The following is a 23,852-nucleotide window of genomic DNA, read 5'->3' as shown; positions in this document are numbered from 1 at the left end:
CTGTGGGGGCCAACATAACCCACTGCATGGTGTAGATGAAGAAAGGCTTTTGTCAATTGGTGAATCCAGGTCATGGGTACTTTCAACTTTGTTATATTATTCTGTGTACTTTTATATTTGCTAGAATTCTTCCACGTAAATTTAAAAACTATCTTATTTTAGGAGCTCTTATGATGACCAGGTTTTGTGCCAGACAATGAGGACTGGAATCAAACAAGAAGAAGGCTTTCCCCTCAGGAGCTCAGGGTCTAGTGGGGAAGCTGATATTGAATACATCATGTCAAAACAGTGTAGGGAAAGAAGACACAGTAGAGAAAATACCGTAATAGGTGAAAGTAGTGCATTCCAGTCAAGTCAATTACCATGTGCAAAGGCCCAGAGGTCAGGAAGGGTAACCTGAGTGACCCAGAGAGGAAAAAGTATGCAAATAGCGTGGCTAGATTTGGCAGATAAAATACAAGACACCCAAGTAAATACGAAATTCAGATGAACAATCAATACTTTTTTGTATAATCATGTTATCTACAGTGCTTGAGACATACTTATACAAAAAAGATATTGATTCTTTGCCTGAATTTCACCTTTTCCTGGGTTGCCTGCATTTTATGTGGCAACCCAGTAAGAGAAGCCTTCCAGAGTGCCATCAGCCTGCCCTTCACAGATATCCCCTCCCATCTATGTTCCCACCAGAGATTTCTCATCTGCTTTAGTCCTTACATCCAAGTCATGAAAAGTGAGCGTCTTCAAAAAGCCGGTTTCTACTGACTTGTAAAGAGAGCAAAATCTGCTGAAATGTTTTGTTAAACTTATTGCCGACCTTGAAAAGGAACGTATTAAGCAGTTACCCTGTGATAAGAGGATGACTTGCCATTTTTCTTAGAGTCTAGTAGGCAGTCCTGTGGCCCTGAAACGTGTGGGAGTGGCTTTTTGCTAAACTGACTGTACCTCTTTCAATGGGAGGGAGCTATGGAAAGGACCATGTAGCTTATAAATGCATTAGGACCTTAAATTAAGTTGTTGAACAACAAGCGTGACAGTCTTTAATAAACTAAGCACTGATCTTGTAAATCTTCTGATTCTGCCTCATACCCTTTCATCTAGGTCACTAGAAAAATACTTTTAAATGTATCCTTAACATAATAAAAACAAATCAGTTTAATACTCACATCAATGCCTTCTTTGTGTGCTTGGATGACAGTTTGAGTTGTGCATTCAGCTGCTTTTGGATACATCGTGTCAACTCAATAAACAAAGAGACTCTAAAATAAAAGATATTTATTTGGGAATACAGTTTTGTAATGGGTATGTGTGTACCATAGTAAACCACATATGTGCTTAGGGAGTTAAAGGAAGACAAAGGTTTTTTAAGAAAAAAATGAAAAGGATTAAATAAATTTTTAAAATACTTATCATTCACTACAAACATCAATAACAAGGGTGACGTCAGGCCAAGTATGAACTGGCAGTTGCTGGTCAGATGTCCTTGCAGAAGTTTTTTGTATAATGTTGTGATAACCTTTGTGCAAGATTATGTTTTTTGTAACTTTTTTTCTTATCCGACATGAAAGAATGAAAACCTTCTCTTCATGGTTTTCCAGCTCTGTTTGTCAAGGTTTTCTTAACATTAGTAACTTCATTTTGTTTCTGATAACATTCACAATCATTATAGAAATGTAAAAATGAAGAATTTATAAAACTAGGGCATGATATATAATAACAGGAAAAAAGTTAATGATCTAAGGTAAAAAAAAAAAAGTGATGGTGCCATTTTAGATCAACTGAGAATATGAGCAGTGCCAGAGGAAACATAGGTGTTTGTGCCAAAGTTGCTTTCTCTAGACACGTAGTCAATATACAATTATTGTGAATGAAAATTTGGCAAGATCACAGACTTGGGATTCCCAGTGACCAATGAAAGGGACATATATCTGCACAGTTCCATGTCTGCAGTTGTTTCTCCAAACCTCCATCTCCTGCTGAGGAAAGAGCCACCAATACCTACCAAACACAATTCTAATTCACAACTTGATGTTAGATATCACACACATTCGTGCTTCCTTCAGGAAGTGCTTTGTGATTTGTTGCCAAGTGTTGACGCCACTGACTTTTCAATATTACTTTAAGGTTGTTATGCTCCAAAGGGCAGGTAAAATCTTTTGTGAGCCACTGTGTAGAACTTGCAGGTTAATATCTAAGTCTGTAGAACTTTTGGTTTTATAAAGCAAGTGACCTAGATTTATTATGAAAAAATTAAGAGCAAGAATGCCCTTCTTGTGAATTTTTACATTCCTGATTCAATGATTATTTGTTAATCCTTGTCCTTTGCCCAGTTGAACATTTGTCCGAAAACCTTGCTCTTTCCAAATTCCTCCTTCTTTCCTCCTTCTGTGTCTACTTAGTGGAATGGTCCCATTTCTTTATTAATTCTGCTTAAACTGCAGAAAATTGAGTCTGATAATCAGGATTGGTTGACTCATTGTTGTGATTCTATTATTTTTTTTCTATATTATTTAATTTTCACATAAAGCAAGCTCAAAAGTGGAAATTGGAGAAATCTCTGTGACCACTAAAATGTATAGCAGTGCTGTTCCTATTAGAATAAACGTATAGCAGCGCTATTCCTATTAGAATAAATTAGTCTCTGAATGTCAGGAAAACTAGAATCTAATTTAGTCTTTGCTGCTAATTAGCTGGATGACAAGTCACATTCTCTCTCTGGGGTTCAACCAACTCATGACAAACCGAGAAAATAGCTAAGAAAAAGTCTCTCACCCTTGGCACCCCTTGGGTTGGGGAATTATTTGTGTGCAGGGGCTGCCTTGTTCATAAGAGGACATTTCAAGGCATCACTGGCCTCTACCTACCTGATCTTGTAGCACTATGTACCCCTAAGTTGTGAAAACCAAAAATGTCTGCAGACATTGCTGAATGGGATAGGGGAGTAAAATCTCTCCTGGTTGAGAATCACTTGACTACATGACTTCTCTAAGTGTTAAAAGTCAGAAGTCCTGATAGGAGAACTACATAGTCATTCGAGCATACAACTAGTTTTTAAGAAGCACCGAAAGGCATCTGACTAGAATGTATGATGTCATTAGATTATAAGAGTTGACGATGGCCTGGAATAAGTGTTTAATATTGAGGGGCAGGAAATGTTATAAAAGGAAGACCAGGAGTTTCAGTGAGATCCTCTTTTTGGATCCAGATCTGAGAGCTATGCAAGCTATAAAAGAATTCACAGGAAGGAAATATAGCACCCATGTGAGAAGATACTGAAATGAGAGTTGCAAGAGATTACAGAGAGCAATGTTTAAATACAGATGAATGATCCTACTTTGAAGGGTAGGAAAGCAGACATTTGGGAGGTACAAAATCCGCTGAACCCACAGATTGAGATGCTACTGTGGAAAAAGGGAGCCCACCTGGGCAGAAGAGACAGGTTCCTCAGCTTTTTCTGAGTCTGGCAGCCTTCTCCCCTTGCTCTGATTTGCTTGGCTAAGAGAATTATGATTCTTGGGTTGGAATTTCCAGGAACCCATTAAAGTGAAGTCACTGCTGAGCACATTCTGCTCCGTTAGTTGTCCACAAGCCTGTTTTTCTTTTTTCTTTTCTCTTTTTTTTCTTTTCTTTTCTTTTTTTTTTTGGTGACAGAGTCTTGCTCTGTCACCCAGGGTGGGGTACAATGGCATGATTTAGGCTCACTTTAATCTCCACCTCCTGGATTCAAGTGATTCTCCCACTTCACCCTCCCTAGTAGCTGGGACTACAGGCACATGCCACCATGCCAGGTAATTTTTTTTTTTTTTTGGCATTTTTGGTAGAGATGAGGTTTCACCATATTGCCCAGGCTGGTCTTGAACTCCTGGGCTCAAGTGGTCACCTGTCTCGGCCTCTGAAAGTGCTGGGATTAGAGGCATGAGCCACCACACCCAGCCCCACAAGGCTATTTTTCTGACTAGATTTAAACCCTTTAGAGCAAGGACCAAATCAGACCAAATATTTTTTGCTACAAGCCATCATCATTGCTTGAGACACCGAAACTGCTTTTAATAGGTGAATACTCCAGAAACAAGGAATTGAGGAAGAATCAGCAAAATGTCTGCATTTTCAGGTAAGTAACAGGATGGTGTAGAGAAGTGACTGTTTTCATCAAGTGTTAAGAGTGAGACCCTGCCCAAGAACTATGAATGGCTGGAGAGAGGCAGTGGGGCTCCCACATGCATGGCTGGAGTTCATGCAAAGGGGGCCTGGCAATAGGAAAGGCTCAGACTGCCCTGAGCAGGGGATGAGTAGTAGTAGCTGGGCCTGGTCTGAGGAGAAAGGCCCACCAGGTGCAGGGTATGGGAGGCTTTTTCTGGGATATAAATCATCTCTTTTTCAAGGTTATAAAATAACCTGGGAACCAGGGATCTGCTGTAGTCTAGGAGTTAAGCAAGACTGTGTTAACGATGGGTCAGGCCTCCCTGAACTTTCACTGAAAACTTCCTGTTAATCCAGTGTATTAGTCTGTTCTCATGCTGCTAATAAAGACATACCTGAGACTGAGTAACTTATAAAGTAAAAAAGGTTTAATGGACTCATAGTTTCACGTGGCTGGGGAGGCCTCACAATCATGGCAGAAGACGACGGAAGAGCAAAGGGACCTCTTACATGGCAGCAGGCAAGAGAGTGTGTACAGGGGAACTCCCCTTTATAAAACCTACAGATCTCGTGAGGCTTACTCACTATCAGAAGAACAGCACGGAAAGACCCACCCCCATGATTCAATTACCTCTCTCTGGGTCCCTCCTGTGACACGTGGGAATTATGAGAGCTACAGTTCAAGATGAAATTTGGATGGAGACACAGCCAAACCATATCACCCAGGTTGACTGGATTAGTGAATATCATTAACCTCTGCACAGGAGCTTTATAGAAAAGACCCACTGTATGACTTCTTTGAAAAAAAAATCTGGATATACATAAAATCTTATTTTTACCAGAGCTTGATGGGTTAAGAGAGAGAGAGAGAGAGACAGACAGGAGACCCATGTACTACCCAATGTGTTCAGAAAGACTCATCCACATCCCAAGAAGTGAGGGTTGGAGGACACTCTCATTACTGAGTTCCTATTATGAATTTTATGTACATTATTTTATTAGTCTGTTTTCACACTGCTATTAAAAAAACCCGAGACTGGGTAATTTATAAAGAAAAGTGGTTTAATTGACTCACAATTCTGCATGGCTGGGGAGGCCTAAGGAAACTTAACAATCGTGGTGGAAGGTGAAGGAGAAGGAAGTACCTTCTTCACAACGCAGCAGGAAAAGGAGAAAGCAGGAGAAACCACTGCTTATAAAACCACCAGATCTCATGAGAACTCACTCACTATCATGAGATCAGCTTGGGGGAAACCGCCCCCATGATCCAACCACCTCCACCAGGTCTCTTCCTCAACATGAGTGGATTATAGAGATTACAATTTGAGATGAGATTTGGGTGGGGACACAGAGCCAAACCAGATCAATTATTTCATTTAACTTTCTCAACAGCCCTCAAAAGTAGGTATGGAAATTCCTATTTTTGGTTTGTTTATTTTAGACAGAATCTCTCTGTGTCATCCAGGCTGGAGTGCAGTGGCGTGATCTCAGTTCTCTGTAACCTCCATCTCCTGGGTTCAAGACATTCACCTGCCTCAGCCTCCCTAGTAGCTGGGACTACAGGAGCCTGCCACCACATCCGGCTGATTTTTTTATTTTTAGTAGAGACGTGGTTTCGCCATGTTGCCTGGGCTGGTCTCGAACTCCTGATCTCAAATGATCTGCCCATCTCGGCCTCCCAAAGTGCTGGGATTACAGGCATGAGCCACCACACCTGGCTAACAGTCCCTATTTTGAAAAGAGAAACTTGAGCTCAGAATTTAGAGAGCCTGAGTTTATGAACCTCATAATGGAAGGAGTTGTGATTTATCTCAGTCTCCCTTCTCTCTGATAAGAAACAGTGTAATTAGGACCACTCAGAGACCTAACTCTTAATTTACTACTGGGATTATCATAGGTTATATTCCTTTCAATACAAGCTCGTTTTCTAATTGAGGTAAATATACTAGTCCTCAACTCACTCAGGTTTTTAGGTTGTCAAATAAGAGAAAGGCAAACTTTTATTAATTTTTTCTTCTAATCAGGCTCCTGAAAAGCTGCTAACAGAAAGGAACTCAAGATTCAGATATTCGCCTCTTGCCTTCGTCTTTAAACCTTTAGCTGGCTAATGGAGTCTGAATGGGAAAATATGAAACAATTTCTCAGACAGAAGCAGAGGCATCTTACAGGGTGGAGTGGAAAAGCTCTGGAGCTGCAATCCGAAAGAGTTCAGGTTGACTCAACATTCACCAAGTGTGCAGCGTGGGCCAGTCGCTTTATCTCTCTGAACCTCAGTGTGTCCATCTTTAATTAGGATATTAGGAGCCATTTCCCAGGGTTGTTGCAGAAGGTAGACACACTCCCTTGATATTGACCGTGAATGAGGAGCACGTGTGTGTGACTCATGGCAAATCTTTGAGCTCTCTGGTTCTCAAATTCTGTTAACCCAGCAAAGCTCTGTGGTAAACTTTGTCCCAGTCTTGGTCTGGCCTTTGGAAACCTCATATTGTGAAGGTGAAGGTGATACGTTACTTATAAGCGGGAGCATTGTGATAAAATGCTATGTAAGATAACAATTCATTTCCCTTTGAAACATGATCCTCAGTAATGGCTAAGGGTGCAAGTGTGCGATTTGAATCACTCTGTGATCTCTAGTTAATAACAATTAAACAAGCACACCCACTCTCTGTGAGGTTCACTCTCCCTTTCCTTCTGCTGAATCACGCTATTTCCATTTCCAATGAGAGGAAAGTGCAATGTGCAGAGTCTCTAATTACAAGACAGATGAGTTGATTAAGTATGTTCAAAGAATTCTTTACTTTCTAAAAGTTAGACTATTGAGTTCCACATTTTAAAATGTAGATATTTAAGAGATTTTGATTTCTAAATTCAAGTCATACATACTTTTCTAGAAATACAACTGTTGGTAAACACAAGTATATTTTTGTACCAATATATCAACCTCAATGACTACAAAATTTTGCAGGAAGAATCTTAATATTTTATAACAGAGCTGGGAGTTTGGAGAGAAAATGCCACTGTTCCTAGGTCCTGGCACTGGAATGCCTGCTTTCAATGTCTTGTGTGTTTCTATTCAAATTCGTGATACGATTATTTATGGTCTGTCCTGGTAGACTTGGTTTTCATTCTCTGATACTCTGCTATGTTCCACCTCCCAAGCAGGCTGGGATAGAGCAAAGGCTATCAAACTTCCTTAATGAGCCCCAATCAATTTATCTCTAACCATTTGCAATGGCCAAATGAGTGTGCATGCATGCAAACATCCATACACATAACATACATATAACTGAAACTAAAAACTCATGAAACATTACTTACTCTCCAGCATGTCATGGTATTTTTTATTCTTTTATATCTTATTTTTAAAGTATTGGGTTTCACAATCTGCTGAAAGATTACCATGCGTATTTCAGAAACATTAACATAAAAAATAAGGCCCAGTCTTTGTTTTTTGTTTTTGTTTTTGAGACAGAGTCTCGCTCTGTCGCCTAGGTTGGACGACAGCAGTGCGATCTTGGCTCACTGCAACCTCTACCTCCTGGGTTCAAGCGGTTCTTGTGCGTCAGCCTCCCTAGTAGCTGGGATTACAGGCGTGCACCACCATGCCTGGATAATTTTTTGGTATTTTTAGTAGAGACGAGGTTTCACCAGTGTGGCCAGGCTGGTCTTGAACTCCTGACTTCAGGTGATCCACCTGCCTTGGCCTCCCAAAGTGCTGGGATTACAGGTGTGAGCCACTGCACCCGGCCAGTCTTTGATTTTGAATAGCAGTGGGTTTGAATCCCAGATCCACCACTTACTTTGGGCAAGTTACTCAAAAAATCTCAGTATTCTTAACTGTAAAATGAGATTAACAACAGCACTCACTTTAGGTGATTTTTGTAGAATAAAATGAAGATAAATTTGGAAGAATGATCAGTGTGCGACTGACATTGAACAAATTCTAACTCCTTCCATTCCCTGCAAAATTAATGCAGCATCTCTTTTTCCAGGTTATAAAACAAAATGCACCCTATAGAGGTAGAAAATAGAATTCCAAGAGAATCAAGAAATTATGATTCTCTATATGTTTAAAGAATTTGGATCTCGTAGCTACAGTTAAGCAAGTCTGAGGCCCTATTTCTCCATTTGATCAAACATAGCTGTATTAGTCCATTTTCACGCTGCTATAAAGAACTTCCCTGAACCTGAGTAATTTATAAAGGAAAGAATTTTAACTGACTCACAGTTCCATATGGCTGGGAGGTTTCAGGAAACTTACAGTCATGGTGGAAGGTGAAGGGGAAGCAGGCATCTTCTTCACAAGGCAGCAGCAGAGAGAGAGAGAGAGAGAAGGGGGAACTGCCCTTCATAAAACCATCAGATCTCCTGAGAACTCACTGTCAGGAGAACAGCATGGGGGAAACCACCTCCATGATCCAATAATCTCCCACCAGGTCCATCCCGCAACATGTGGGGATTATGGGGATTACAATTCGAGATGAGATTTAGGTGGGGACACAGAGCCAAACCATATCAGTAGCCTAACAGCCAAAGAGCTGAAGAGTGACTTTGCTCCTTCCTGGTCCTCCCTGTCATGATATCCTCTGGTTTCTTGGTCGCTTACTGGATTCCCAGGGCCTTCACCTAGGTGGGTTCCAGGACTGCCTTCATTTTAGTCCTGGGTGTGGATTTTCATGTTCATCACCAGCTAGAGTGTGATTGTGAACATTGCATTTCACTTCTCTGATGTTCCATTTCATTAACCAAAAAAATGGAGATAATAATAGGCATTTCGGCCAGGCGCAGTGGCTCATGCCTGTAATCCCAGCACTTTGGGAGGCTGAGGCAGGCAGATCACTAGGTCAGGAGATCGAGACCAACCTGGCTAACACGGTGAAACCCTGTCTCTACTAAAAATACAAAAAATTAGCTGGTCTTGGTGGCGGGCGCCTGTAGTCCCAGCTACTGAGGAGGCTGAGGCAGGAGAATGGCTTGAACCTGGGAGGCGGCGCTTGCAGTGAGCTGAGATTGTGCCACCGCAGCCTGGGTGACAAAGCGAGACTCCGTCTCAAAAAAGTAAAAAAAAATAAAAAAAAATAATAATAGGCATTTCATGGGACTTTGGAGGATTAAAGATATAACATATTAAAAGGGACTAGCGTTGGGGAAGTATCACCAGGATGTTTTTAATAAATATTAGTTCTTGAATTCTTCCTCTTCCCACTACCTTCCATATATGCATTATTACCACAAACTCTCACCTCTTAGCATGGCGAGAATGGTTACATTTAACCAATGGGCACGTGAGACTGGTTTGCTAGAATCTGAGGGTGGCCACCGATGGGTAACAATTTGGGCCAAGAAAACATTCCAGGAACTCCTCCAACCCAGTCATGAAGAAGGGAGATTCTTCTTCAGTATTGTTGGTGGTTTTCAGCCATACATCCTAATGAACATTTTTGATTCTATGGCTTCAGTTATTCGTTCATTCATTCATTCTTTCACTCATGCTTAGAGAAAACTCCAGGAATCTGCTATCATGGTGGGAAACCCAAGCTCTGCTACAACAATGGACACGGCAGAATGGAGTCCATCCAGTGGCTCCTAGCTGCAGCTGGAGTACAGGTAGGTCCTGAGAGGTCATCTTAAGTTGGATCTAAAATTGACCTTACCAGATACTTTTCCCTCAGAAACTATAAGACATTTCTTACTAAATGACTTGTCAAGTGTTGTACCTTAAGGAAAATTAGCAGTTATTAAAAAAGGGATGATGAATTTGATCTAATAAATTGTTAAAATATCTTCTCATCTAAGAGCATAAACATTAAGATACATTTAAGAAACTAATCAGAATGTGTGGATTAACTGAACTTGGATTTAAACAAACCATAAAAAATAATTTATGGCATTTGTGTAACAGAAACATACGTATTGATTGAATATTTGATGTCATGAAAAAATTATTGTTAATGTTTCATGTGTGATAATGTACTATGGCTATATTTAAAATCGTTCTTCTGTTTTAGGGAAACACATTGAGGTATCTAAGAATAAAATATATGGTATCTGGGATTTCCTCACATTATTACAAGGAGAAAGTGGGTGGGCATGTAGATGAAAACACATTGGCTTTAGCTGGTGTAAACCAAATATAAAATTCTAAGCCTCTTCCCCAGCCCCAACCATCTGAATGAACCCTCTTCTCAGCAAGGGCATTACTAAGCTAACCTGAAAAACTAATTTAGGCCATGATGGGAAGTGGGAAGTTGGACATGCCCTCCTCTCTTTTGGAATTACTGATAAAACAGACTCTAAGTCTGATAAGAAACATTACTTTCAATGGCAAAAACCGCAATTACTTTTGCACCAACCTAATACAATTTATTTTCTCTGAAGCCTGCTACCTGGATGCTTCATATGCATGATAAAACTTTGGTCTCCATACCTCCTTATTATCCTAACCCAGATATTCCTTTCTATTGATCCCAGGTGAAGGGGTGGCCTGCTCCTCCACACCTGTGGGTATTTCTAGTCGGGTGGGACAAGAGACTGAGAAAAGAAATAAGACACAGAGACAAAGTATAGAGAAACAGCAGTGGGCCCAGGGGACCGGCACTCAGCACACCAAGGACCTGCACTAGCACCGGCCTCTGAGTTCCCTCAGTTTTTATTGATTATTATTTTCATTATTTCAGCAAAAAGGAATGTAGTAGGAGAGCAGGGTGATAATAAGGAGAAGGTCAGCAAAAAACATGTGAGCAAAAGAATCTATGTCATAATTAAGTTCAAGGGAAGGTACTATGACTGGACGTGCATGTAAGCCAGATTTATGTTTCTCTCCACCCAAACATCTCAGTGGAGTAAAGGATAACAAAGCAGCATTACTGCAAACATGTCTCGCCTCCCACCACAGGGCGGTTTTTCTCCTATCTCAGAACTGAACAAATGTACAATTGGGTTTTATACTGAGACATTCAGTTCCCAGGGGCAGGCAGGAGACAATGGCCTTCCTCTATCTCAACTGCAAGAGGCTTTCCTCTTTTACTAATCCACCTCAGCATAGACCCTTTACGGGTGTCGGGCTGGGGGATGGTCAGGTCTTTCTGATCCCATGAGGCCATATTTCAGACTATCACATGGTGAGAAACCTTGGACAATACCCCACTTTCAAGGGCAGAGGTCCCTGCGGCTTTCCACAGTACATTGTGCCCCTGGTTTATTGAGACTAGAGAATGGCGATGACTTTTACCAAGTATACTGCTTGTAAACATTTTGTTAACAAGGCATGTCCTGCACAGCCCTGGATCCCTTAAAACTTGATTTCATACAACACATGTTTTTGTGAGCTTCAGGTTGGGTCAAAGTGGCTGGGGCAAAACTACAAATTAACAACATCTCAGCAAAGCAATTGTTTAAAGTACAGGTCTTTTTCAAAATGGAGTCTCTTATGTCTTCCCTTTCTACATAGACACAGTGACAGTCTGTTCTCTCTTTCTTTTCCCTACACCCAGGTCTTTAGATCATAACTCTTTCAATCAACTGCCAATTGGAAAATTTTATAATCTACACAAAATCTGGAAGTCCACACTTCCAGTTGTCCTGCCTTTAGACTGAACCAATGTACATCTCTATATATTTGATTGATGTCTCATGTCTCCCTAAAATTAAACTATATCCCAACCACCTTAAGCACATGTTCCCAGAATCTCCTGAGGGCTGTATCACGGGCCATTGGTCACTCATATTTGGCTCAGAATAAATCTCTTCAAATATTTTACAGCGTTTCACTCTTTTCCCTAATATTGGTAATTATTGATTCTATGTGAGGAATAAAAGAAAGGTCATTATACTTTTGTGTTATTTTTATACATGTTAGAAATTTATACAATAAGAGGATAAAAAGGCATAAGATTAGAAAGAGAATGTAAAGTCAAACTGCGTACTCACCTGTTAAAGACTCAGCATACTAATTCAATGATTATTTTGTTGTGCACCTACTAAGTGCCAGATTCTGTGTGAGGTTCTGGAGGTAGACAGTGAACAAGACAGACTCAGTCTCTGCCCTCGGGTAGCCTACATATCTATAAGAATGCAGACAAGTAAACAGGTGATTAAAATCAGGAGCTTCCAGGAGAACACTCAAGCATTTCCCAGTGTTACCAGATCATCCACCCAGTGTCTGAGGAGGAAATGCAGGGAGGTGTCTATGGGACTCCGTTGAGTGCTGCCCTCTAGAGGTGTCACTGAGAAAAACACGTCCTAGCCAGACCACAGTCCCTCAGTAACTGCCTGAGAGGGTTTTCTTCCGGAGTGAGTCTTGGACTAACTTAGGAGATCTTGTCCCTTGGATGGTAGCAGAAAAAGAGGGTTTCAGGTGAGGTGGCGTCCTGTGAGGGGAACTTCCAGTGAGCCCCTTCAGCCTCACAACGCCGTGTGGAACTGAGCCTTGGGAGGCACTTTCTCCGTTGCTTCACGAAGGCTTGGGACCTTAGCCTTACCCTTTCTCAAGCCTACGAATAAGCACACAAGAAATCCACACACTGTCATTCCAGGTTTTGTTTGTTTGTTTGTTTGTTTTGGCACAAATGAATACCCCGTTTCACTGTCACCCAGACGTCAGCTCTGCAGCTCAGGGATGTGTTCAGAGCCTGGGCAGGAAGAGTTCAGCAGGAGGGAGGGAGGGGCAAGGCTGGGAGCAACCCAGGCTCCCTGGTCTCCATCCAGCTTGACTGAAGGCGGGGGCAGGGCTGACTGCAGACCTTGCTCAGGCTTCTGGGGTCTCAATGCCCTAAAGCTGATGATCACAACCCAGTCCTCGGCCTCACAAGCACATCCCACTTGCCAGTCCCACCACCTCGGTCACCCTCCTGCCTGGACCACACAACGTTCCTTAGGTTTGTCCTCAACTGGACACAGTATTAATTGCTGGCACACCCTTCCTGCCCCCACCTCCCCCACCCCCCAACCATGATCTCTAGATCCTGGTCCTGTGTGATCATAGATCCACAACAAACTCTGTTCCATGGAGCAAGCTAGAAACCCCCAAATTCCTGACATTTCACAATAAAGAACTCTGTTAAAGTATACTTAGCCACTGCAAACACAGCTACTATTTATTACTTGATGTATGTGGGTCAGGCCCTGTATGATGCATTTTGAAAACATTAAAACATTCTGTTAAGAAAATGTTCTATGCCCATTTTGCAGATGAGGGAACTAATGTTTAAAGATGTTAAGTGATGATTCCCAGATCACACAGCTATTATGAGGCAGAGCCAAGATTGGAACCGGATCGTATTAACAGTGAAATCCTGAAAATCTTTGTAAGAGTCTGCTTTAACCTTTATTTTTATAGATTCTGCCTATTAAGTCAACTGCATCATTATGTAATAACTGATTTTCACATTTATATTAAATAAATGCATCTACTCAGAGTTTCTGATCAGATTTAGACAACCTTGCTTGCTGCCATTCCAACTACTCTCAGGACAAGGTGTAATTTATTTCAAAGTTTAAATTACTGGATATAGGTCAACAAGAGAGTATACATTCAGTGATTTTAGATTGACTTAAGTTTTTTGAAAAGGATGCTATGAAATAGCAGCCATCTCTCAGAGTCCCAAAATATATATTTAATGAGCATTTATTATATACCTGCTACCTTTCCAAGTGCTTTGCATGACTTTGAAATTTAATTTTCATACCAATCTTTTTTTGTTGTTGTCGTTGAGGCAGAGTCTCACTTTGTCTCCCAGGCTGGAGAGTAGTGGTGCAATCTCGGCTCACCGCAACCTCCACCTCCCAGGTTCAAGCGATTCTCCTGTCTCAGCTTCCTGAGTAGCTGGGATTACAGGCATGTGCCACCACACCTGGCTAATTTTTGTATTTTTAGTAGAGATGGGGTTTCTCCATATTGGACAGGCTGGTCTTGAACTCCCGACCTTAGGGGATCCGCCCGCCTCGGCCTACCAAAGTGCTGGGATTACAGGCGTGAGCCACTGCGCCTGACCTTTCATACCAGTCTTTAAAAAAAGCATCATAAGTATGTCCATTTCACAGGTTAGGATACTGAGACACAGAGAGATTAAACAATGTGTCCAAAATCAAGAAGCCAGGACATGAAAATAGTGATATTAAACCCACACAGCCATATCATAAACCAGAGAGTTTCATTAAAAATAACATTAGTCTGGGGACCCTAATTCCTTCCTCAAATTGAGAATTCTACTCTGTTGTGTTCCATTTACTCCAGGAGGGGAAACTATCGTTGCAAGAGTTAAAGCTCTGCAATAGCAGGACCTGTCTCATGCACCGTAGGGCTCCTAACAAGTGGGGTGATATAAATTACAGCAGAGGTTCCTTGGTGGAAGAATCTTTGATGGTCATTAGCCCATTGCATACTCCACACTGGGGACACAAAGGCTGTGGTCTGATCTCATCTGGAGACACACGCTTTCCTATGATATGATGACACCATAACTAGAAGAACTGCTTGATCCCTTAAAGCCAGTGACATCCCCTCTCAAATCATGACCTAATCATGGACATGGGAGAGATCAGGGTGTAGATGAAGTGAACTGAAAGACTGAGTGGCTATGTGCTGTGATCCATGCCTTTTTCTTGATGAATCTAGTCTAAATTTCCAAATGGCCATGACCAGACTCCTCTGTGTGCACTGCCAAACTCAGAAATCTTATATTCTCCAAATTATGTATCAGACAGTAGCCATTCAAGGTTAAAAGTCTATAATGCTATGGAATGACTTATCAGGAGCCCATTTACTGATTCTGCTTTCGGTTTGAAGAGAAATTTCTAGAATCTGCAGAAGATTTGGAAAAGTTAAGAAATGGTAAGATCAAGTCTCTACGTGTCTCTGATGAAGGTATCTAGTAGAAGGTACACTTGAAGGTTTTAACACCAGGCCATGTCTATGTGTGTGAAGGGTGGTAGTTGGGGTGGTGGAGAGGGAAAAATGTGGTTAAAGTAGAAAGGGTGGGGCTCCTTGAGCAGTTCTGTCAACTCTCTCCAGGCTAAAAGGGCCAGATCTCTTAGAGTATTTGCTAGAGGAGCCATCCCCCACACCCTGAGAATGGCCTTTCCTTGCTTTCATTCTTTCAACACTGTGAATGAGCTGTGGTTGGTTCGGGATCCCATACAGCCCTCCCCATCCAAGGACACGCACGGACATGCATCAGAGGGAAGGAGTTGGAATAGGTCCATCTTGAATTCATTTCTCTTATGAATTTGACAAGGTGATATTCTTGCAACATTGTAGGCTTAGATAATGAGATAGTGTTGAATTGGTTGGAAGTCCAGGTCAGAGGGTGAGGAGGGACATGAGCCAGGGTAGCAGCAGTAGAGTGAGGAACACAGCACCCACCCTGCACACACTGTCCAGTGGGGGTATTGAAGAGTATACAAAGGGCCTACATAGAAACTTCTCTCAGAACTGTCTTTAATGTCTTCACATCATGAGATTTACTTTGGTATATTCCCATCTTAAACGGCATGTGGCTGGTGAGACTGCAGCAGCCTCTCCCAACTTCTTCCTAAAATATCCATGAAGATATATCAACACAAAAAATACAAGGGACCTATTATGTATCTGGATGAGGAACAAAAACATAAATGAAATAACAGGCTACAAGGTAAGAGGAAGCTTGATAAGAAAAAGAAGGACTAAGGAAGCTAAAAACAAATTTCTATTTCCTTTGAGAGGTTATACCAGGCAATAATTTCTTTTCTATTTTATAAATTTAGTCATTTCAGCAAACATTTTTTCATGCTGAAAGACTGGGATTCATAGACATCTCGCTCTCCTTTTTTTCCTTCTTTCTAAAGATGGGAGTTTGATGTTCCAGCGAGTGCCAATAGTTGAGATTGACAGGATGAAGCTGGTGCAGACCAGAGCCATTCTCAACTACATTGCCAGCAAATACAATCTCTATGAGAAAGACATAAAGGAGAGAGTCCTGTATGGTATATTTTCTATTCTTCCATTAACAGAGAATACAGAGTGATTTAGGTCCTTCCTTGAGTGGGCAGGACCGTGGCAGGGGCATTATGGTCAGCATCAGTCTGGGCCTTGGGTGTGTACGCTGAGTTGCAGTATTGCAGAGTCCCATGGAAATGAGGAAACAGTGAACATGGGGTGGGTTCAGGTGAGGGTGATTCTAGAAAAGGATGCAGTCCATGGATCGAGCACCCTGACAGAGATTTCCAAACACTGAGGAAACATGAACTCAGGAGGATGGCAAATCATGATTCCAGGTGCTCAGGCCTTCAGAGACTGGGCGCCAACAACAGCTTAGGACAAGGCATAGAATGTTTAAGAGTCGGTAGATGAAGGCCTGGGGAGAGAAGGCTCTAAAGAAGCTGAATCTCAGGTTCCAATAATTCCAAGAATGATGACCTGGAACCTATGTTACCAACTAATTATATGAACTGGTCAACTTGACTAAGATTAGCAGAGGCTGGTGCCCAAGATACCAGGATTACCTAAAGTGAAGCCTTTGATACAGACCTAAGCAGCCACAATGATTTTGCACCAGCAAAGCTGGGAGGAGGGATCTCCTCCCCTGTTGGCACTTCCTTGAAAAGTCCAAGATAGAGTTACCAATGACCTAGCAATTCCACTACCAGGTCTACCACCAGGAGAAAGGAAAACACAGCCTCACTAATCCATGCACAGAAATGTTCATAGGAGAGTTATTCATGATATGCAAAAGGTGGAAACTACCCAAATGTCCACCCATGGATGAATGGAGGAACAAGATGTGCTATAGCAGACAATGGAATATTCTTGAACTATGAAAAGGGACAAAGTACTGATGCATGCTACAACATGGGTAAGCCTTGAAAACATGTTCCATAAAAGAAACCAGACACCAGAGGCCACATGTTACATGATTGCTTTTGTGTGAACTATCCAGACCATTCAAATCTAGAAAGTAAATCAGTCATTGCAAGGGGCTGGATGGAGGGGGCTGGGCTAAGGGGAGTGGCTGCCAAAGTGCTACAGCTTTCCCAGGTGATTAGAAAATAATTGGGAGAGCTTCTTTTTTTGTTGCTGTTGAAAATTACTAGCTTGCTTGAAAGTATATATCTTTAGAGATAGCTTTTAGAGATATGCTTTATTTCCTATTTATTTATTGTTATTTTTAATTTTTTTAGAACTTCGAATATTGAGCATAAAAATGAGCCTGAGATATGTAGTATGGTGAGAAAAGGAGACAGAAATGTTCGAGATGGCTGTTCCATGGACTCTGCCTTGGGATTACTTAAATGGTAGGTCTTTAGCTATATGAATCATGCTAAGCTCATGCATAAAGGAAACCACAGCGGAGATAGCAAACCCTATTTGTAGCATCAGTGGTTACTTGCAGCGATTCCACTAATTCCTCTCATGACTGTGACTCTAGACAGGTCACTGATGTTGATGTTCTCTGTACCTGTATTTGGTCATGTGTAGGACAAACATTTTGGACATATATCTACCCCTGTAGCATGTTCTGAGAAATAAATGTAATATATGTGTATAACTAACAGCATGACTGGCATATAAAAGGCACCCACTGGAGCTGAATTACTTTGTCACCATCTGAGGCTCTAATGTCTCAGGTGTTTAAACCATAAAATCTAAGGCAGAAGGCATTTTGACAGTTTGGTTCTTTTTATCTTTCAGGACGAATGTAGAAGGATACATGTAGAAGGTAGGGCAGGTTTGAGTGAAAAGATTCTTCATTACGTATTACCTCCACTTAAGGAAAAAGATGCAAAGCTTGCCCTGATCAAAGGGGGAACAAGAAGCCATTATTTTCCTGTCTTTGAAACTGTACCTGGGAGCTTCTGTATACCTGAACACATGCATGGAGCTTCTTGGAGGGTGGCATGTCCAGGGAAGGCATGGAAGCGCCATGCCCCTTCCCCATATCTTGCCCTAGGCATGTCTTTATCTTTTCAGCGGCTACATGATTTAAGCCCCCAAACTACAAAAGAGATTTTTTTCACCCAACTATATGGATTACCACCTAACAGGGATAAAGGAAACCTAAAGTCACAGTCACTACTCTGCCCCAAGTGGAAGCTGTAATCTTCTGCCTGGATCACTGCCAAGTTCAAAGAACAACAAGAACAAAAACCAACAGTGAAGAATTTCATTTAGTTTTAGGGATGACCCACAGCAAAGTTTGTACACATGGACAGAGATCCGGTGATAACCTCAAACTCAGTGTACTGTGAGGCTGTCTTGAAAAACAGGCTTTTGGGCCTATGCCTATATGCTGCCTCTTTTTTTTTTAAATGACAAACAACACTTCTTGATAGCATGACACAAAGCAGTACCACAAAAGACTGAAAAGAAACAAACAGGCAAAAAAGGCCTGGTTCTATTAAGGATGGTAAGCAGATGGGAACCAATACAAAACCAAGGTCCAAACTGAGAATAAAAAGTGAAAGAGCGCAAAGCAAAGAGAAAAGAGTTCAGCCCAGGTGCGGACTTGCCACAAGGCACAAGGAACCTTTGTGGATACCGCACCTGGTTGACAGCTGGAGTTCATGGCAATGGGCAACATAGACCATGTCTTGTTGCAACCTCCGGAAAAACTGTGAAAGTGAATGAAGACAACCCAAATGAGAATAAGCAAAAGGTGTTTATTTCGAGCTTGCTATAGTAAGGAAGTCAGGCACCATCACTTGCGTTTGCCAGAGATTCAGAGGCAGGCGGGAAAGTCTGAGAGATTTATGGTGGAAAAACTTATGCCCTGATTGCAGGTTGTTGGCATGAAGATGCTGTAAGCTGGCTAGCTAGAAATGTGAATTTCTATGTGATTGTTCAGAGATCGATATTTTACTTTGTGTGTTTGGTCATAAACTGAAAGTGGAGGCAAAAATTAGGAAAGCTGGCAGTTATTGACCAAATGCTGGCATATTTCACTGTTGTAAAGGTCATGGTAGAAGCTGTTTAGTCTATAAGGACACTAAGAGTTTAGAGGGTTTCTTAGCAGTTTGGCTGCTATAACAAAAATACCACAGACTGGGTAGCTTAAAGAACAGATGTTTCCATCTCACAGCTCAGTAGGCTGGGAAGTACAAGATCAATGTGCCAGCAGTTTTCATATCTGGGGAGCTCCTATTCCTTGGTTCATAGACAGCCAATCTCTGGCTGTGTCCTCACATGGCAAACATGCCAAAGGAGTTCTCTAAGGTCCCTTTTTATAAAAGGGGACTAATGTCATTCATGAGAGCTCCACCCCCATGACTTGATCGTCTCCTGGAAGCCCCACCTACTAACAGCATCACATCGGGGGTCAGGATCCCAACATATGAATTTTGGGGAAACCTAAACATTCAGTCCATAACATAAGGCAACAGAAAAATAGTGCCTGCGCATTTTTGGGGCACTGACCTTCAGGTCCAAAAAGCCTTCCTTGATGTTAATTGAGCTCTTGACTCTCAAGGCAAGGTATAAAAATAGACTGTGAGGAAGAATTTCACCAGTTCTACCAGAGTCCCATGATACATGAATTTGAACTATGTATGCTACAATATAGCATTTGATGTTGCATTTTCTTTATGTACCAAGTAATTATTTACACTTATATATGTATACACAGTCTGAAAGGGTATTTGCCAAAATATTACCTTAAATCAGTAATGCTGTTATGTTTTCTCATGTTATTATTTATGGTGTGAATGTGCTAAAATATTTTAATAAATACCACATATCACTAAAAATTTTGTTATGAAACATTTTATACATTCACAATAGTTGAAAGAAATATTTTATGAACATATATACACCAACCACCTAGAGAGCAAAATTAACATCTCCTCATCTGGGCTGTACCACATGTGTCAGTCACTCCACTTCTGTCTCCCTCAGTCAAACACATTTTTTTTTTTTTTGCATTTCAAAGTAAGTTGCAGACATCAATGCAGTTCACCCTGGATACTGTGGCATGCAGATTATAACACAGGAACTCAGTAAGTGCCAATGTTGCAAGAAAGGGGATGAATTCAAGTTCACCCAGGTTTACTTCAGATCCTAGAGCAGGAAATGAGCGCATACAAGGAGAAATGAGGACTGTGATATAGTCTCCTCCTGGGGGAAGAGTGCTGTCATGAAGGTAGAGTCACTGCCCAAGAGAGATTGGAGAGAGATAGCAGAGTGTAGAATCATGCCCTGAACGTCAGGGCTGCATGCTGTAGGGTCTGGGAAAGACAGAACATATAGCAGGTGCTAAGCCTCTGGCCCATGTGGAAGATGCAAGCCGAGTGGGTGTTGTGGACACCGCATTTAGGTGGAATGAAGAGAAAATGAGAGCCTGGGCTCCAACCAAGGAATTAGCAGAGCTACACTTCTTACTCTCTCAACGAGTCAGGGAACATGGAGAAAGGTCCGGGTCTCTGCACCCATGCAGTGAGGCAGCAGAGGTGGGAGAGCCAGGCTGGAGAAACTCAGGAAGAAGCAGGGGCCCCAGCCTGATTGCGCATGTGTTCCTGGTCTGATTCCTCCAATTATCCAGGTGTGAAAGAGCTGCGGACAAGATTACGTTGTTGGCAACAAGCTGAGCCGGGCTGATATTCACCTGGTGGAAATTCTCTACTATGTGGAAGAGCTTGACTCCAGCCTTATCTCCAACTTCCCTCTGCTGAAGGTGACCCATTTCGTAGCCCAGAGAGGCAGCCCCACATCTCCCATCATGGGATCTCATATCTGGGTCCTGGGACTGGCCATGTTCTGACCCCAGCCTTCTCCAGGCCTTCAGTGCCCTCAGGTCTCCAAAGTGAGCTTCCGGGCCCTGATTCCTCACAATCAGGGAAAGATTCTTGTTATGTCAGTGAAATGTGTGGTGCATGCTACCTCATGAAGAGCATTTTCTCATGGAAAGGACCCAGGGCCCAGCATCTCTCTCCATCCCTCTATTTCAATGTGGTTTCTGTTCCTGAATTCTCTGTGATGTCCTTTATCCCATATGTGCCCTTGTCTTCCCACGCCAAGTCTGTCTGAGCAGGGCCCTTTCCATCTGGTTTCCTTCCCTGGGCTCTGGCTCCCGCTATCAGACATTGATTGCGTTCCTCTCTGCACAGCTCTCCGAGTACACTGCCCCCAGCCCTGTATACCTCAGTGGGTGTGGCCCCATGGTTTGTCTTTAACATTTTCTATTTTCATTTCTAACTCACTTTTCCCATATTTTCACTTCTGCCTAGAGGCTGATCTGTGTCGATATCTCACAGGCACATTGTTTTTTCTTGACTTACACAAAAGCCATGAATCCTCAGGATTGATGTATAAAGAAGAGAGTAGGGAGACTGAACCAAATAAAATCTAAAATACATCTTTGGGAAAATGCTAGTGAGCTTCTTGTTCTCCCTCTTATATTCTTTCTCTTATCTTTTTTCTCTTCTTTCTCTCATATTCCTCTTATCTCTTATTTCTCGCTCAGAGTCTGTTTCCCAGCCTTCATACTGGTGCTGATGGAGGGGCCTCATTTGGTCTTTGTGTAGGAGGGGCTCAGATTCCCTGGGTGGTATTAATAGTGGTGTCAGTCCTTGGCTTCACTCTGAGGCTGTGCTTTGTGCATTGCAGGCCCTGAAAACCCAATCAGCAAACTGCCCACGGTGAAGAAGTTTCTGCAGCCTGGCAGCCAGAGGAAGCCTCCCACAAAGGCAAAACTTTTAGAAGAAGCAAGAGAGATTTTGAAGATTTGATAAAGCAGCCATGGAGGCCAAGAACAAGCAAGACCAATATTCTAACCTTTTACACAATGAAGTACTTTACCTAAATGTTAATTGTGGCTTTTGTGATGTTAAGCCCATTTTTTTTTATTGATATAAATACAGTTATACTAGTCCTCAACTCACTCTGGATTTTAGTTTATCAAAGTAGAGAAAGGCACACTTTCTGAAAGTCCCCTGAAAAGTTGCTAACAGAAAGAACTCAAGAATTAGATGTTCCCCTCTTGCCCTTGCCTTCCACCATTTAGTTAGCTAATGGACTCTGAATAGGAAAATATAAAACAACTTCTCAGACAGGAGCTGAGAGCCAGGTTATGGGGTGGAGTGGAAAAGCTCTGGACAGCTCTGGACCTGCAATCAGAAGGAGTTCAGGCTGACCCAACACTCACCAAGTGTGCAGCGTGGGCCAGTCACTTTAGCTCTCTGAACCTCAGTGTGCCCATTTATAATTAGGATGTTAGGAGCCATTTCCCAGGGTTGTTGCAGAAGGTAGACACACTCCCTAGATATTGATCATGAATGAGGAGCATATGTGCATGACCCATGGCAAATCCTTGAGCTCTCTGCTTCTCATTTTCTGTTGACCCAACAAAGTTCAATGGTAACCTTCGTCCCAGTCTTAGCCGGACCTTAGGAAACCTCATATTGAGAAGGTGACATGTTAGTTACCAGCAGTAGTGTTGTGATAAAATGTTATGTAAGATAAAAATTCTTTCCTGTTGAAACATGATCCTCAATCAATGGCTAAGGGAGCTTAGTGTGGAGATTAGAATTACGACACTGTGAACTCTAATCCATAGCAATTAAACAACCACACCCCACACTTCCGTGTGAACTTCATGCTCCCTTTCTTTCTGCTGAATAATGCTATTTCCATTTCCCAAGATAGAAAAGTGCAGTGTCAAAATTTCTAATTACAAAACAGGTGAGTTGATTCAGTATGGTTTCTAAGAATTCTTCATTTTCCAAAGGTTAAACTCTTGACTCCCACATTTTAAAACGTAGACATTTAAAAGATTTTGATGTCTAAATTCAAGTCATACAAACTTTTTAAGAAATACGTTAGTTGGCAAAGACAAGTACATTTTTGTTCCAAATTCAACAACCACAAAACTTTGCAAGAAGAATCTTAATGTTTAATGACAGAGCTGAGCGTTTGGAGAGAAAATGCAACTGTTCCTAAGTCCTGGCACTGGAACTCCTGCTTTCAATGAGTCCTGTGTCCTTCCATTCACATTCATGATACAATTAGTTGCATCTGTCCGTGCAGCCATTGGTTTTCATTCTCTGATACTCTGCTATGTTCCACCTCCCAAACAGCCTGGGATAGAGCAAGGGCTATCAAACTTCACTGATGAGCCCAGTCAATTTATCTCTAACCATTTACAATGACCAAGTGAGCGTGCACACATGCAAACATCCATACACACAACACACAAATAACTGAAACTAACAACTCATGAAACATTACTTACCCTTCAACATGTCATGCTCGCTGATATTTTCTATTCTTTTCTATTTTATTTTAAAAAGTAGTGAGGTTTCACAATCCGCTGAAAGATTACCATGCATATTTGAGAAACACTAACATAGAAAATAAGACTCGGTCTTTAGTTTTTAATAGCAGTGAGTTTGAATCCCAGATCCACCACTTAATCTGGGCAAGTTACTTTAAAAAACCTCGTATCCCCAACTGTAAAAAAAAAGAATAAAAACCTCATTCACCTTAGGTGACTTTTGTAGGATAAAATGAAGAGAAGTTTAGAAAACTAACCAGTTGTGTGACTGACGTTGAACAAATGCTAGCTCCTTCCATATCTTGCAAAGTTAATGCAGCAACATCTTTTATTCCAGGTTATGAAACAAAATGCACCCCACAGAGTTAGAATATAGAATGCCAAAAGAAGCAAGGGATTAGCATTCTCTGTCTGTTGAAAGAATTTGGTCTTCTAACTACAGTTATACAACTCTGAGGCCTAATTTTTGCTTTT

At 41.7% G+C, this 23,852-nt stretch overlaps 1 protein-coding gene across 1 annotated transcript; it reads left to right on the top strand.

The window, feature by feature from the left end:
- The first annotated feature begins 4,095 nt into the window (after positions 1-4,095).
- LOC100450224 (glutathione S-transferase A3) lies at positions 4,096-21,840 on the top strand. Its single transcript, XM_063725293.1, is given in 9 exon segments — positions 4,096-4,111; positions 9,638-9,747; positions 14,896-14,971; positions 15,964-16,091; positions 17,728-17,735; positions 17,818-17,956; positions 20,649-20,780; positions 21,713-21,722; positions 21,725-21,840. Coding segments are annotated over 9 exon segments (729 nt in total). The 3' UTR covers positions 21,835-21,840.
- Positions 21,841-23,852: the final 2,012 nt, after the last annotated feature.

This window comes from Pongo abelii, chromosome 5 (assembly GCF_028885655.2).
Source record: "Pongo abelii isolate AG06213 chromosome 5, NHGRI_mPonAbe1-v2.0_pri, whole genome shotgun sequence".
Taxonomy (NCBI): Eukaryota; Metazoa; Chordata; class Mammalia; order Primates; family Hominidae; genus Pongo; species Pongo abelii.
This window is presented reverse-complemented; position numbering and strand designations above follow the sequence as displayed.